This window comes from Pristis pectinata, chromosome 1 (assembly GCF_009764475.1).
Source record: "Pristis pectinata isolate sPriPec2 chromosome 1, sPriPec2.1.pri, whole genome shotgun sequence".
In the NCBI taxonomy this organism is placed as follows: domain Eukaryota; kingdom Metazoa; phylum Chordata; class Chondrichthyes; order Rhinopristiformes; family Pristidae; genus Pristis; species Pristis pectinata.
The window spans coordinates 51,282,999-51,300,728 of NC_067405.1; the positions used below are offsets into that span (position 1 = coordinate 51,282,999).

A 17,730-nucleotide genomic window follows, 5' to 3' on the forward strand; every position below is an offset into this window, starting at 1 on the left:
TGTCATTGTAACACATGTGCATTAAATAGGTATCAAGATATTTCATAAAATATTCTGCAACACAATAAATATCATTGCTACAGGTTTCATCTCCAGTTGGAATACTTGTTAAAATTGAGGTAGAACATCAACTATTTAGTATAACATAGGATCCTCACTCCTCCACCTCCCTCCCACCCTGTCCAATCAAATTATGGAAACTGGTAGGCAACTGATACATGACTGGTGCAAGCAATGATTAATCTATCAGTCATGTACTACAAAAGCTTATATATGGTTCAGGTTACATTGTATATCTTCAAATCCTTTGCATTTTTTAAACTGAATAGGAACAGAGTACAGGAATACCAATATTGAGAAAGTAGTTATATTTGGATAACTGATTATTGCATCTATCTGATTCTGGAACAAGTCTATCCTCTCCCTCTGTTCTATTTCTCCCATTCATCCCTGAACACCCAATCCTATTGTTGCCTCTGGAAGTTTAATTTATTAAACTGCTCTGCACATGAAAATTTTGAGGAAGTATACATTTAGGAGGGTTCCAACATCTATGAGATGCCTAGGTGATAGACCTTGGCAGAGCAGTGCAAAAAAAGGTAGCCCTGGTACCAAATAGCGCGCACATTTTTAGATACATTTAAAAACTGAAATAATTAGTATAATCAACTCATGCAGTATACAAATTCTTTTGATATGCACTGTCATAGAGCAAACTTAAGTTGACATCTATATTAGCCAGGGCAAAATATACTATTCATGATGAAAACACTCCTTTTGTTGAGCAAGTAAATTGCTGAGAAATGGGGTACATTCTCACTCAGATACACCTTCACCTAATAAACAGGACTGCCACGTTGTGTGGGAAATAGTATATCCTCAGCAAAACTACATACAGCCTCATCTTTCAGCAGCTGATGCAGACAGCGAAAGTGGAAGTTCATTCTTGACTCTTTCGCTAGATTTGTCGAAAAATTCTGCCTCTCCTTAAAACAAATTGCTTACCGCAGTTTTAAAATCTAATTCATTTAAGATATATAGAAAGTATACAGTTCAATTATGATCTTTCCAGTAATGGGGAGAAAAAAAAAGCAGTGATCAGTTGAAAATTTTTCAATTGAAAGTTTTATGAACTATAAAAATAAATGAAATACAAAACATTATGTAGAAATGAAAGTCAAAATCTTGGCTTCCAAAATTACATGGAATATTACAGACAGCAAGGTTCCACTTACTTACTGAAAAACTTTTTCTTCAGTTCTATTTATTGAATGATACGTCTTTATGCAGTAGAGAAGGCGTAATGTTGCATGTGCATTTAATACTTACAAACAATCCATTTCTCCATAGTATCCAAAGAGAGGTATTCACATGGCATCTGATCAAAAGAAAAAGCATGGTTTCATAATTGTGTAAACTGTTATATCAAAAGTGGCTGAATGTATACAATTTATTTTACCGTGTCAGATTGTGCAGGATTAAGCATGGTGCTGGGAGCACTGATCAGACTTAATAACTGGGCATTTCTCCATTGTTCTGCTGAAAGATTCCGTCGAGGATAAACCATCTGGAGTGAAATTAGTGCATCCGACAAAGACTTCAAAAAGGAAGGAGAAAGATACATAGCAGTATTACTTTCAAAAGCATTAGGAAAGTAATTGGATAGCTAAACATGAAAAAATTTGAAGCCATAGTCTAAAAGCTGTGAAAGAAATTTCATAAAAGAAAATGTATGGATGTGTCTTACTTTACTGTGTGGTACAAATTCTTCCATCATTTTCTTTAATGGGTTTTCGTAGTCTACAATCATCTGCCCAAGTCTTGGATACTCACGATCACTATCAGGGAAAAATTACATGGGCTGTTCTCAGTAGCAAGTCAACACAAATAAGTTAGTAACATCATAACATTTCAATTACTGAATGCTTATCAATAAAGAACCATACCCATGTCACTTGTAGTTGATGACTTCTCAAATGAAGGGACTGAGAAAAATGGACAATGGCAGGATACATTGAAGATGAAGAACAAATAATATTGACAGGATCACATGAGACAGAATGGAGGACTCAGCACTCACATTGATCCATTTCATTGCTTAACATTCTGGTCCAAAAGTCAAAGAGCACCAGCATGGTCCTAACTCTTCAAGCATGACCAAAATCACTAGTGAGCTGCCACCCAAGTAAGGCTACACCTTGTTAATCTGATAACACTTGGATGAATCTGTGCTTTTAGACTTCAGGTGTCAGTGTTTATCAGAGCCTATGTATCTTGAATATCAATTAGTGACAAGAATTCCTTGGCATCAAATGATGCTAGCCAACCTTTGAGACCAACCACCAATGTTGAATGGTGAGGGATGCCTTTAATATTAGGGATACTGTCAACATACTAGCCTATCTGTGCAGTTATTTGTTTTGATGCTGACTACGTGCTTTATAGATCTGAGCTAACAGCTGAGAGGAAATATTTTCAGTGCCTAAAGGTTTTTCCCAAAAATTTGGCACTGAGAATATTTCCTCTCAGCTGGCAATCCAACCTTTACCATACATGTCAACAAACCTTGGTTCTTTAGAAACACATCATTCACTTCGGGTGACCTTAATACATAATTCTAATGCAGGAAATCTGGACCATATAAAAACCAACCATCTCCTTAATATTAAATTTCCGAGACAGTCTAACTGCAAAATTTCTCGACAACTTCGAGATTCTTCGTCATAGCTTTGTGGGCATTGCTAGTTAAATTGGCATCATCCACAAAGGCAAATGCAGAAGATGATGTCTCCAAATTGGTAAAGGAGAAGACATTCCCATTTTGTTCTAATCAACATAAAATATCCATAATACAATCAATTAAAAAAGGTGAAAGCGGATCACCCTGCTTTCATCCCTATTTAATTAAAATGGGAGCAAACACTGGCCCTACCTTCAATAAAAGCAGATGGGTCTAAAAATAACTTTATAAAATTTTTGCCAATCCCCCCTATCAACACAACGCCTTACCAATCATTTTTGTCTGACCAAGTCAAAGACTTAAGCCAAATTGATATAAAGTGCAATGTTCTTACAGTGAAAATTAAACTGCTGGAAGAACTCTGTGGGTTGAGCAGCATCTGTGGGGGCAAAGGGATGGTTGATGTTTTGCATCAAGACCCTGCATCAAGACAGAGTGCAGAGGGAAGTAGCCAGTATAAAGAGGTGATGGGAAGAGGTGAGACAGAGGCTGGTTGGCAGTTGGTGGAACCAGATTTGTGGTGGGGAGGGAGTGGGGGGGGGGGGGGGGGGGGTGGGGAAAAGAGAGAAAGGCGGGGAGATGATAGGCAGGTGGAACCAGATGGAGGAAGGGGCTGGGAAAGGTGAATCAACAGAAGAAACCCAGTTAGATTGGTATGTGAGTGATGAGCAGGTAGAACCAGGTTTTTGGGGGGGGGGGGGGGAGGGGGATTGGTGGGAGGATGGAAATAGTTGAACAAAGGGAGAGAGGACCTGTGTGGACTGGTGGGAGTGGCGGGGGGGGGGGGTGTGGACACGGTGGGGTGGATTACCTGAAATTGGAAAATTCAAATGTTCATGCCATTGGGTAGTAGGCTATGCAAGTGGAATACGTGGTGTTGTTCTGGTTTGCATTTGGCCTTACCTCAGCAGTGGAGGAGGCTGAGGACTGGTAGGTCAGTGTAGGAATGGGGAGGGGAGTTGAAGTGTCATGCATCCGGAAGCTCAGGATGGCCAATACAGAGTACAGGTGTTCTGCAAAATGGTTGCCAAGTCTATGCTTGGTTTTGCCAGTGTAGACGAAGCCACATCGCGACACCGAATGCAATAGATCAGGTAGGAGGAGGTGCATATGAATCTCTGCTTCACCTGGAAGGGCTATTTAGGTCCCTCGATTGTGCTGAGGGACGAAGTGAAGGGACAAGTGTTGCACCTCCAATGGATGCAGGGGAAGGTACCAGGATATGTGGGGGGGGGGGGGGGGGGGGGGGTGGATGCAGTGAGTTTAAACTCCCTGTGGCATCTATTGCCTCATCTATACTGCTATCAACCAAGACCCCTGTATTATATGCAATGCGAGGGGGGCTGGGGGGGTGGGGGAAAAGAGTTGGGTGGAGGAGGAAGATGATGTGGGGTAGGAGGAGGTTAAATTTTGCAATGTCCGCATTACTTTTGCTCACAACAAATTTTCTATTATAATGCTCCTTCAATTTACTGGTATCTGAAAAGGCATTTGACATTGGCCTGACTGCCCATGAGCTGTCTGCCCATTGCCTTCCTATTTTCTTTAAAGCACCTTTGTGTCCCAAGATATTGGCTTATTCAGATTCATTGATTCTAATCTTCATTGGCTGTTGGTTAACTGGACAGATGAGAAGATATCTTTATTATTCACATGTACATCGAAACACATAATGAAATGCATCTTTTGCGTAGAGTGTTCTGGGGGCAGCCCGCAAGTGTCGCCACGCTTCCGGCGCCAACATAGCATGCCCACAACTTCCTAACCCATATGTCTTTGGAATATGGGAGGAAACCGGAGCACCCGGAGGAAACCCACGCAGACACGGGGAGAAGGGGTTAATTAGTAATCTGGTAGTTGAGGTTATGGAAGAGTGAGTGGCCTGTGCCACTTAAACCTAGTCTGTATTCTAAAATAAAAATGCCATGTAGAAACACTGAGGAACAGTGCAAAGTGGCAACAATTTCAAATCAGCAAGTGGCTTTCATATGGTCTTTAAATTCTCACACATTTAATACTAATGCAAACCAGACATTGTGACCCACAGCTCGTGGACACTACTAGTTATTCAGCCATAACATCGACGTCACCCAAAAACACTACAAGACAGTTAATGCCAAGCTTCATTCTCTTGAAGAAAAAGATGGTGCACAAAGTCAGCAAGGGTTAACCAGAGGGAACAGGCACAACTGGATGTCATAACCACCATGCTGGACTATTCTGACCTACACTAGAACACCATTTGCTGAAGTTTAATAGTAACATGGGGAATTATATACTCCATGGCAAACAGTACATTTTCTCCACCTGCTGGTATCTGTCTACCTGAGAAGAGAACACCAGTAACTGCCCTCCTGGAACAGTATACAGCAACTTGAAATACTACATACATCTCCAGGTCCAAACTGAAGGAAAAGCAGCATTTTTAAAATGTGGTCCCTGCCTCTGATCTGATATTAAATGTTATTTTGATGTTATTGTGGCTAGGTTAGATGGCAAATTTCACAGGGAACCTCCATACTAATGCACAGAAATCACACACATTACCTTGCCTGATCTCTTCTATAGCTGGTCACATTCTGTGTGCCCTCTGCTCATTCTCTCAGGTATGATGTATTGCATGCTGAATGCTTGTTAATGCTTCCTAACTTGGAAGAAAATGCTTTGAGCAGAAGCCCAGTTAACAGAACTTCATAATATGCTGCACTACTTCGTGCAGACTCCCGAGATGCACATCTATAGAATGTATCAAATACTTGGATTTGCAGCAACAAAAATAAACTCACAATTAATTTGCAGATGATCCCTTTAAATTATGCTGATGGGTTCCCTTCCTACTGTTGAACAAGTATTCAGCTCTGCACGTTTAAGAGCATTGATCTCAAACTGCAATGCTGGTATCAAATCAGCAGTGCATTCTGAATGAAAGCCTCCTCTGCATTCTTCTGATGGGTATTCAGTGCACTCATGCCTGTACCATGACAAGGCAAGATAAAATGTCGGCACAACATTGTGGGCAGAAGGGCCTGTACTGTGCTGCAATGTTCTATGGCAGTACAGGATCTGCAAGTGCCATTCTGGAAGACAGACAGCACTTACAGTAGCCAAACAATACAGCAACCATTCTGAATTTCATGCACACTGTGAAACTGGTGGAATGACCATGTTTAAAATGGGCCTAAACAATTTGTGCAATAGAGGATTTACATCTTGTTGAACAAGTTTTCTCAATTATATTTAAGGTTCTGCAGCAGCAGGTAGATAACGCCTTAGCAAAGAACACTGTCAATGCAGAGCCTGACAATTTCACATTTGGGTCCAATCCATATAATTTATAGGGACAAATGATAATTTAATCTAATTTGACATTATAATCTAAACTAAATTGGAATTGGCACCAACAGAATTAAGACTAAGGCGGCACTTCTCATAGCAGTACACTTGCAAGTGTATGCAGGACTTCTGATTAATACACTCAGCTTCCACAAACTACTAGTCATCTGCAATTACTTTGTACAGATCATGAAACTGTTATTTTAAGTTGCTCAAATCAAGCTCTGCAAAGGTATCGATCTGCACAAACATTTCATAAAAATCATACTCTGACAGGAATGTCAAGTTTCAGCATAATTAAGACATACCCTGCTTATATTTTAGTTTCTCAAATTATTTTTCCTCCCATCAAATGCTTGCATCATAATCAGTCAGCTTTCAAAGCATTCAAGGTATACAATTATGGAATATAATACAAGTATGACAAAAATCAACATTCAAAATGCCATTAGTCAATATTAACCCCTCAAATAATCATTCAAATGATCATTTTAAATTCAATTTAATGCAGATCAGTAATTGAAACTATGTTAATATTACGGTAGCGTAGCGGTTAGCGCGACGCTATTACAGCGCTAGCGATCGGGGTTCGATTCCCGTCGCTGTCTGTAAGGAGTTTGTATGTTCTCCCGTGTCTGTGTGGGTTTCCTCCGGATGCTCCGGTTTCCTCCCACATTCCAAAGACGTACGGGTAGGTTAATATGGGTTTAAATTGGGCGGCGTGGACTCGTTGGGCTGAAAGGGCCTGTTACCACGCTGTAAATAAAAATATAAAAATATAAAAAAAATTATCAAAGTCACAATACCCATTTTCCCCCAATCACTAATATACAAACCACACCAATATTAAATGCATGGATTCTAAATACAGATTAACACTCACCTTGCTCCATGCAACATTTCATGTGCATAATTGTAGAGTCCCACTATTGCCTTCCGCTCTTCAATTCGGGATACCATTATCATTAGTGTCGTATAAGTTACGACCAAGTCCAGATAATTTTTGGTTAAATCAAAATTGACAGTCTGGAGTTAGAGGGGAAAAAATTGCAAGAAATCAATAAAAGTATTGTAGATTGTGTATCCACTTAAAAATCATTAAACTTCTGAAGATACTTACAATATCAAAGAAAACTTGACAAGCATCTATAGTGTTCAGCAATTCACTGACATGATCCTACAGAGGAAACAAAGCACACATTTAAACAACATTTTAAGTATTATCATAAATAATAAAGAAAACCAACAGGTAAAATTGGAAAAGCACATGAATATTTTATTTGTTGTACAATAACAGGATATGATAGAGGAAGCTGCCAAATGATCCCATCTCAGAAAATAAAGGAATGCAATGCAGGAATATAAAATTGTCACTATATGCGTAGAATACTTCAAAATACTTGTTCAGTCAGAAGTAACAACTGGGATGCAGCCAGGAGGAAAGAAAATGCAACAGCAAAGAAATTGAATTAAAGAAGTGGTTTAATACACAGGGAGGGAGCAAATGGGGCTCAAGGATGAGGAAATATAAAACCATCAGAATGCAAGATAATTAGCAGGACATAAGTTAAGGAGTTTACCATTACCAGACTGATTCTTTTCTAATTAGCACTAGCCAAATGTACAAATATAAACTTTTAGATCTAGAAAAAACTGAGTATATAGAATAATTTGAGCTTTCCAGGCAAATATTTACAAATAGCCTCATTCCCCAACAGTGTGCCCCATTTATCTCTTTCGAACATGACAAGCAGGAGTTGAATGGAACAAATGCACAGGTCTTGTCAAGGCTAGATTTAGATAGAAACTAATGAATGAGATCAGAGCAGTGGACAATTGGTAAATGGAAGTATAGAGCGGAAATTAGATTAAATTAGATTGACAGGAACTGTTGGAGAATTAAATATCAAGAGAGAAAAATTAGTGAGCCTTACTCAAATTTGTTCTATATGTTAATGTTGTTTGTATGTGTCCTATCCTTTTGCAATTCCAATTCTTAAAACATAAAATCTTTGATCTTGATATAAACAAAGTTCAGTCAAGAGGACAGCACATCATTTAAACACCAAGATCATCCCTACTCATTGAATGAAATACCCAAAAAAAAATGGAGATTAAGTAGGTCCTCCTACAATCTAGTCAGACAAGCTTCATATCCATCCATTTTCCAACACCCAAATTAACCATTGGTGGAGGTACTAATTTTATAGATAACCATGTATACACAAGGTTCACAGCTGGGTTGTAATAACTTAAAATGTGGAAGGTTTTTTATATACCAAAATTTAAATTATTCTGCACTTTTACTGGATCAGCATTAATTTCTCTACTCTCGAGTGCTACAGCTCCTCATATCATTCAGTATACTCGAGATTAAGAATTAATCCAGCAAAAATGGAATGGAGCTGCTCTGTAGTTTGGCTAGGATATTAAATAGTAGAACAGGCTTGAGGTACCATATCAGCTTGCTCCATGTCCTTACCTTAAACTCCATGACATCAACAAACGTGAAATAATAAAGTGCCAGGTTCTTCAGAATTTCCTGCTTTTCCTTATGCAGCTGTGTACAACTGTGCTAAAAGGAGGGAAAAATAGTTTAGTGAGATAGCTAAAATTCAAAATTGTTACTTCAATCCTGATTTTGAGACACCCAATATGTACAATTATCTGGCACTGTTACATCCACAACAAACTACCAGCAGCTGTTGGAGCGAAATTAGACCCACACTATGCCACCATGTCTGATTCACAAGCATCCAAAGCTATTAAATGTGTTAATATTAGTGAAACAATAACAGAAGGTATTTATTTGCTCACATCAAAAGCATTAAAGTTTAAAAAAAATAAAAGGTTATCTGGGATTTAAAATATTTGCTGTTCAGTCTGCAGCACCCCATGCCAGAGATTTAAGGTGCTTTTAAGTCATCTACCAATACATCAATTCAACAGTTTAATTCCTGTCACATACTGTCGGTGTTGTATCTTTCAAAATCTGAACCTTGCATCAGATTGATGCAAGTAAATGACAGTATCACAGGTCCATGGAAAATAACTCAATGATCTTTGCTTGATTGATGCTATGGATTTGAATATCCCTCTTTCTTGGCAGAAGCATAACTGTATCCAGCACAGAAACTAACTTTGGAGTTTACACTGGTAGTTTCATGATATCTTTCTTTTAAAAATCAAATCAGATTTTTGTGTATACCTTGCAGACAAACAGCCAAGTTTAAGAAGTCACATGTCAAAAGACAAACCTTGCTTAATGCCTTTAACAAGAATCAAAGTGTATTTACTCAAAATGTGCTCAGACCAGCCAACTTTGTAAACACCACACTCAATAAGGTATCTACTGTACAAATACACACGGAGGAAATTCAGCAGAACGAATTAAAACACCATCTTTCAATTTACTTGTTTTAAGAAGAGCTTCCTTGGGGAAACAAAGAATAACAATTCAGACACAAGCATAGTTGTTTACCTACAGGACCTTATACATTTCTGGAGGTACAACATTCAACTTCAGTAATTTAAATCCAATATGAGGAATATTCCAACATTGTTGAAATTACTCAAACTAGATGGAATCTCCATTCAGCAACAATCTAAACCAAAGTGCAAATTGAAAATAACATTTTGATTTGCTTCATGGAAAATAACAGAACCCAAAATTAAAAGATGGTTAAGTGTTCTGATAATCATCTCTGCTGCACCAATTCAACAAAGCATCCATTTCAAAATGTTAGCCATTGTAATTCATCAGAAAGTTATTTCACCTGAAGCATTCATTTGTAGCAAAGTCTGAAACTATTGTTCAGGTTGCTAAGGCCAATTAAGAGAAAAGGTAAATTAAGCATGCTTTTAGTTCCAGAGAGATAGAATTGAAAAGGTAGAAAGTTAAGTCAAACTATATGGAACTTGCTTAGATCACACAAATTTTGTCCAGAATATAAATGTTAGTTTTGAGATCACTTCCAAACTAAGTAACTAACACAAGGCTGGGATTGTAATTTACTAGCAATTTTTGTTATCTGATTTGAAGAGAGCCTGGTGTATCAGCTGAAATGAGATGCAGTAAATAAAAGGGAATCAAGTTCCTAATAATCTATACTGAACACCTTTCTAACCCAGTATGTACAGACCAATCAGGCATTATTCAAAGAATTTAAAATAATTTACAGCCAGATAAAGGACAGATGGGAATAGGGCCTCTTCAGTGACAAAAAGAGTAACGCAAGGGGTTTAATTAATTTACCCAGATTTCCCAAAAGCCTTCAACAAATTGCCATAAAGATTAACGAACAAAGTTAAAAGTTCGGCGAGTCAGGGGACATAACTAATTAATACCAAAATATGCTGTAGATTAAAGGGTAGCAATTCAAATTTGCATACAGTCAAAGAGGAGTCCCACGCAGATCAGTGCTGGGATCACTGCTCCTCATAACTTATATTTAGACAATGGAATAAAAACAAAAACAAAACTTCCGGATCGGTGGATAGCAACAAGTTATAAGGGCAATGGTCAGTGGAGGAAGACGGCATCTCGTTTTTGTATAAATACAGGATATGGTCAAAGGGTTGTTAAATATTAATGTGATTTTAGACCCCCAGCAATGACACTAGGCCAGATCAGGGTTTGATGGCATATTTAACAAACTAAAAAGGGTGTTAGTGAATCAGCTGGGTTTTGCAACTCCATTAGTTGCAACATCATCTCTAATGATATTAGCTTCTTGTTTTAGATTTAATCAATTGAATTTAAATTCCCCATCTTACTCATGTATCTGAATCAGACAAGTTCCATGATTAATCTAAAAACGATTATAATATTGTTCTCATTCCAAAATTATAGGGCATTAATAACCCTGGGTATATAATTGGCATGAGCTTCAACATTGGAAACTGATGTATAACAATCAAGAAAAATTAGATCAAGTAAGAATCCAAATGCGGTGGATAACAAAGGGATCTTATTATATAGAAATATAAATCATAGGTTGCCTTTTCCTTACAGCCTTATCAAACTAAGCAATAGGTTTAAATTCCAGAGGAATACTGTTGAAAAATAGAAAATTTATAATAAGCCCTTATGAAACTCCATTAGATCACACATGTATGGTGTATAAATCTGGTCATGGAACCTAGAAAGGACAAAGATGTTGAGTGGAAGAAAAGACATACAAGAATGGCACACAACTGTGACGTTTTAGCTGATGGGAAAGGATGAACAGGTTGAGCTTTTCGCATTTCAAAGAGGGATAACCCATCAGAGAGCTTGAAAATTATGAAAGATTTCACGTGCAGTACTGCTCTCTATGTGAGGGCAAGAACACAATGCAAGGCTATCTGTATAATATTCAACAAGCACATTAAATGAACAATTTTAAAGATACTTCAGCCAGTGACCGATGGGAACGTGGAACAATACGTACAGGGATGGCTGACGCTGAATACTATAGATACATACAAGAGTTGGCTAGATAAGGATGAAGAGGAATTGAATGGGGCGTCATGGAGTTCTTGTTAGCTAGGGTTGGATAGGAGGCAGCTCAAATAAATCATATATGGAATGGACATGTTAAGCCAAATGACCTGCTTCAGAGTTGTATGTTCTATTCACAACAATATTCAAAACAAAGCAATGTCACTGTAGAAATTAAGAGGCTGGAGGATCATTAGTAACCATTACCAGTGTTTTGATCTGAACCCATTTCAAAACCATGCCAGTTTCTAAACTAACAATAAGCAAACACTATATTAGTGCAATTATTATAGCTTAATTTGTTAATGTTTTGAAATACTTTGTCTACCACATCAAAAAAGCACATTAATCAAGGTTATGCAACTACAGTAGTGTTCAGCTAATGTAGGTTATACACAGCAAGAGAATTCACTTACCACATCATCCATGTATGTCAAGTTAAGCATGCAAAACAAAAAAGTTGAAAGACAATGTAAAATAATCTTAAAGCTGACTCTTGCTACACTTTAGCAGAACTAAATAAAAATGTCAGTAAATTATTAAGAAAGGACATGATGCCTCTCTCCTAAATTATGCATTTCCCAAGACTGCTGACAAAAAGATCAGATTTTGACATGGTTATGGTGAAATCAGGTGCTTTGTCCAAGATGCATGTTTTCATCTGTGCTTATTCATCCAAAAAAGATGGCCAGGCAGCATTCAAGAGACAAAAACAAAAACTGCATTGACTCCATGGAAGGAGTCAATTCCTATTGATTTTGAAGTGGCAAGAAAAAACCTACGATTTTGGTGGCAAGATAAAAATTGTGAACTGAAATACTTTAGAAAAAATATTAATGTACCAAAAATCTTAGAGAATTCTTAATTATGTATTAAAAAAAGTTTTTAAAGCAACAGATTTAATATAAATGCAACAACTTTTGTGAATCACAAGAAATAGCATCTCAAGGTGTACTGTGGAATACAAAGTTCAGCCATTGTGTTTCTGGGCAATGGAACTTAAAAATCATCTTCAGCATCTAACTTGCACAAGCAGCAATGGTACAGGATATGCAGATTTGGCACTTTGCATTAACAGAACTCCAGAAAGAGCGAAAATAAGGAAAAAAAAGTTCTGTGAAGGAAATCTATCAAGGGGGAAACAGATAATCTGAGAAAAAATAAGCAGAAAACAAATTGGTACAAACTTGAAGCAGTTGCAAAAATATTTTTGAGCAGCTAAGTGATAACAGTTTTGAAAGACAGGCAGTGACTAAAGTGAGGGAATCTATTCCAATGCAAGCTAGAGAGGGAGCCAGAAAAGGAAGGTGTGGTACTAGCAATGGAGTGGGGAAGAGAATCTGAAAAACAGATGTTGGGTCTCTCATTGGAAAGTGAACTTGGAGAAACATATGGGCAGCTTTGTTCTGTACTTCCTTCAGTGCTGCAGCTGCATTTATCCTAAGTGGAAGTTTTTCTGTCATATTTCTTTCAAGAAAACAGGAGGCAGGTCATTTACTTCTAACCTACTCCTGAAACCACAATATTTCTGTGATTGTCCAATTAAGTTCCTTGTCAATGATGTTGATGGTAGGAGATTTGGTGATACCATCTTTGAAGGTTAGAGAACAGATGATTAGACTCCATCTTGTTAGAGATGGACACTGCAAGGCACTTCTGGCACAAATTTTAGTTACCACTTTGCAGTCCATTGCCCAGGATTATGCCTGCAGGCCCAGGCTGTATTTCCACCACAGTTTTAGGTGCATGTACATGGTTCTGTCCCCAGGAGGTTTCTCCCTATTTGTTGAGCTGGGTTTGATCAATGCTTTGATGGTAATTATAGTGTGAAGGATTGCCATTGTGGAAGATTCAAGTGTGTTATGGCTGATGATGGCTCTCTGGACCACCTAGATGATTTGCTTTAAATCTATCCCATTTTGCACCGCAGCAATGCCACACAACACAGTGGAAGTTGAAGACAAAATTCTGTAGTGATCCTTCATTCTAAAATTGTTGTGGAAAATGCAGGACCATGGATGAGGATATGGTCAAATTCACTTTGTTACACTCCCTTATTACCTAGTCTAGCAGCTTTGTTGTTCAGGAGTAACTCAACTCTGGATGGTCAACAATTAAGTTCCCAACTACCGTACATAAAATCCATGCAAGCACAGTGCTTTCAGGTGGTGCTTGATTGGGAGTACTGATTCACTAGTTGAGGACTGGACAGGATGAATATGAAAGACCTAATGCCCTGAGCAGAAAGATCAATATTTGTGAACGAAGATTTAAGTTGACTAGTAGAAGGATTAAAGGAAAGTCGAGGAAAACATTCACCCGCCCCTGCCCCCCGCCCAAAGGTTGGTAGATCTGGAACTTGCTACCGGAAGGGAGGAGGAGGCAGAAAGCTTCATTTAAATGTAAAATTGCACCTGGATGAGCACTTGAAATGCCATTACACCACAAGATTGCACAGATATGAGCACTAAGAATTTCAATTATCCCAAACAGCTCTCTGGCCTGCATGGACACATAGGACAAATGGCCTCCTCCTGAGTCATCCATTTCTAGTATTCTGAGGGAGGGCAATAGTTGATCAGGTTTCCTCCTCCATTATGCTGGAGTTATTAAGGACTCTTCGCTATATACCACTGTTACTGCCTCTACTGGTGTAACAAGGCATATCCATGGATTGTAATGGTGAAACCTGTATGATTCACCGATTACGACTGCTGCTTGATAAAGTCTGTGGGACTATTCTCCCAATTTAGGCGCGTAGTACATATTCACAATGAGAACATTTTTAGTATAGACTGAGCTAGATATGTTTTTTTTTGCAGCAGATTCTGGTGGTTTGGTTGATCAGTCAAGTTTTATTCTTATTTTTTGTTACACATTAAGTGTAACCAAGTAGTTTGGCTGGCCATTGTAGGGCAATTAAGAGTCAGTCACCACTGTGATCCTGGAGTCATGTAACAGACCAAGGACATCCAGATTTCCCTGCCTACACACATTAGTGTACTAGGTATGTTTGCACAATAACTTGGCAGTTTCATGCAATCTATTATTGAGGCTACATTTTTAATTGTAGAATAATTAACCAATTTTAGATTTTAAATTACCCAGTTACCATGACTGTCGTTTGATTTACTGTAATGATTGACGTACAAACATTCTGTAGTTTTAGACTGCAATACCATTGGAAAATTGGCTCAATGATGCAGAATTAAATCCATTGTCATTCAATTACAAGTTCTCCAATTACTAGACAAAAAAACTCATAAATATTAAGAGCACCATCTACCATATTTACACAGATTTACAGCAGTAATTGGTCAATAGGAAAAAAATCTTCCTGTATCTGGTGACAAAGACTTTGACCTGCTGTATAGCATTCCACAATTGTATTTCATGCAATCAACCACACCTACACACATTGGCCACATTTGGTATAATAGCCAACCTTCAGAACAAAATATGCAGATACATTTTATCAGAAGTTACAGTGTACATGCAGGGTCAAAGTGGAAGAAACCCCTGCAGAATTCTGCTACTTTGAGAAAACTGAATAATTTCATCCTTATCCCTTATGCTTAAACATGATCAAATCAAATTCTCACTTTTTCTTCCAGACAGACCAGAAAGTGAAGAGACCCAAGGAAAAAAGTGTAGGGAGAAATGAATAAAAAAAAATCACTGTGGGTTCTGATACTCAATTCTAGTTGAGAAGATATCCAAGGCAAAGCAGATGTACAAATGCCGACATTTAAGTGCAGCACCTGTAGGCAGTGCTGTGAGGAATTTTATATGCTAAATATCATAGTTAGCCACAACAATAAATTCAGCGAGATAATAAAAATTGTTTAAAACTTCACAACACTGTGTCTATGCTGTCATTAGCTGAATGGGGTTTGAAACCATGACTTTTTGACGGGAGAGAGTCCTACAACTGAACACAAGTCCCAAAGATGATGAATTAGCGTTGATTAATCTTGGGTCCTCAGTTTGTATTTGCCATTTGTATATTCTCTGGTGCATGTTTAACAAGGGAAATATTAAATACCAATTACAACTATCGTACTTTTCCTTCAACTGTAACTATTGTTAACAAAGCTACAAGTGGAAGATTAAACAGAAGTTTAATGACACCCTTTCAGATACTGTCATTATTGCTTGCACTAGAAAGCTTGTTCAAGCTCCACTCTACAGACCTGAGCACCCAATACTCTTGTTCTGCCCAAACCAGTGGTTATATAAAAGACAAGTCACATCTTTGTTATTATTGCACAGGCCATCCCCAGGTTCCAATTTTTTTTAAACATACATCCATAAGGTGATTTTGTCCGCAAGTCAGAAAATACACAGAAATCACTCAACATGGTAACCATACCTCCACTGTATTGTAATGAATGGTGTTGATGAGGGCCAATTAACGTGAACATTTGTCTTCCCCTGCCTGGTTACAGTGGTACAGAATCAGGATGTCCCATGCTCAATGGCTGATTTCAGTGGGCTTGAAGTATCATTGGATGTTACTTTGTTTAATGGAGTATCATTTCACAAGTATTAATAGAAGAGATTGCTTGTCAATTTCCAAAGCAATCCTCTTAAGTGGCCTCCCACAGTAAAACTGTCAGCCTGTGTTCCAAAGAGACAAAAGGTCTCCAACTACCGCAGGTAGGTTACATGTAAACAGGTTTATTTTTCCCCCTCACAACTGGTTCTCATTTGAATTTAATAATATTTATGGGAGCTTGGTCATATGTACAAGTGTCCACAAATCAGGTAATCGTAACCCAGGGAGTGCCTGTACTCTATTTATAAAACCCAGGATCTCATTTGCTTAAACTACTTGCTGGACCTGCCCTACCAATTACAACAAACTATGCACTTGTACCCAGATCTCTGTTCTTGTGCTTGTTTTACTTATGTGCTCACTTTACTCCCCCTCTTCTCACTATAGATCATAATTAGCAATCAGCCAGGAGGAAGGCTTCTAATAATCCCAAAGGGATTGGCAGTGGTCCATTACTGTCATTAACTATCTGTAGGACTACTATAATCCCTGGGTATTTCCTGCCCACTAAAAGGACAAATCCAGAAGGTGGCAGCAGGCTTGAATATACAAGGTAGACAGTGGATTCCATAAAGTCTAAGCAGCATGCCAAATATGGGCAAGGAAACTTACTGCTAATGACCCTCTGTTGACCCATCTCCGTTGGTGAATTATTTCTCTGCTTAGAAAAATTTAAAAAACAATGAGGGCAGCAAGGCCATGTAATTTATTCTGGGTGCGGAACCTTAAAGAGCAATGCTGTAACTAGCTCAATATTAGCACTATTGAGAAACTGGTCAATTTTCAAAAACTTATTTCAGCTTGCAGCAGCAGACAAGAGAACCAATAGGAAGGAATGAACAACATGACATCATTCTCACCTGTCAATGCTGCTATGAGCAGATGCATTGAAGTGAACATCACAATGCTCTTTTGAAGAACTAGTCCCACCTCCACACTGTAGACATTAATCACATAACATGGCACTACTACCAAACTAGGTGGTACAGAATAGAAACAGATTTAGCAACTTCAGACTGGATGCTTATAAAGTGTTCATCACCAGCAAAGGAATGACATACACCATATTTTAAACTTAGCAGCCCAGCACATCTAGTTTTAGTGATACAACAAGGCTTTACCATATTGTGCAATAGCTCAAAGGTTTCCAGTCTAACTACACTGGGTCGAGAATGATGGAAGGCAACCTAATAACTGGTGGCAGAAGTGAACTTCAATCATGGAGGCAAGTATATGTGTGCAAGGGACTAGGCTGAAGTACATGCAGGTGTCTTCAACCAAAAGCTTCAATTGAAGAATCCTAACTAGTTCCAAGTAGTGCCCACAAAAACTATTTTTATAGAAAGAATGAATGTACTAGATAAAGACCATGAACCATGGCCACAGTCTCTGTTTAGAGCTGTAGAGGGAAATAACAATCAGGCACCACAAAAAAAATTTTTTACCAAAGGGCAATGCAAATCAAAGAGAAAGCCCTCCAATTGCTGTATTAATAATTACTGCAAGGGAAAACTGTCTCCATCAAGAGGGTAATCTCTGCATCAAAGCACAAAATGTCCTTAGCCAACCACTTTCTGCTGCATACTGACCACACTTCTGCAACTAATTCAAGAATGG

At 38.2% G+C, this 17,730-nt stretch overlaps 1 protein-coding gene across 2 annotated transcripts in view; it reads right to left on the reverse strand.

The window, feature by feature from the left end:
- nckap1 (NCK-associated protein 1) overlaps positions 1-17,730 on the reverse strand; it is a 119,518-nt gene that overhangs the window by 78,368 nt on the left and 23,420 nt on the right. For both annotated transcript variants that reach the window (XM_052021405.1, XM_052021397.1), the window contains 6 exons: positions 8,556-8,648; positions 7,194-7,250; positions 6,957-7,099; positions 1,748-1,838; positions 1,460-1,597; positions 1,330-1,378 (listed from right to left, as the gene is read on the reverse strand). In XM_052021405.1, coding sequence (XP_051877365.1) covers positions 1,330-1,378; positions 1,460-1,597; positions 1,748-1,838; positions 6,957-7,099; positions 7,194-7,250; positions 8,556-8,648 — 571 coding nt within the window. The remainder of the gene's footprint in view (positions 1-1,329; positions 1,379-1,459; positions 1,598-1,747; positions 1,839-6,956; positions 7,100-7,193; positions 7,251-8,555; positions 8,649-17,730) is intronic.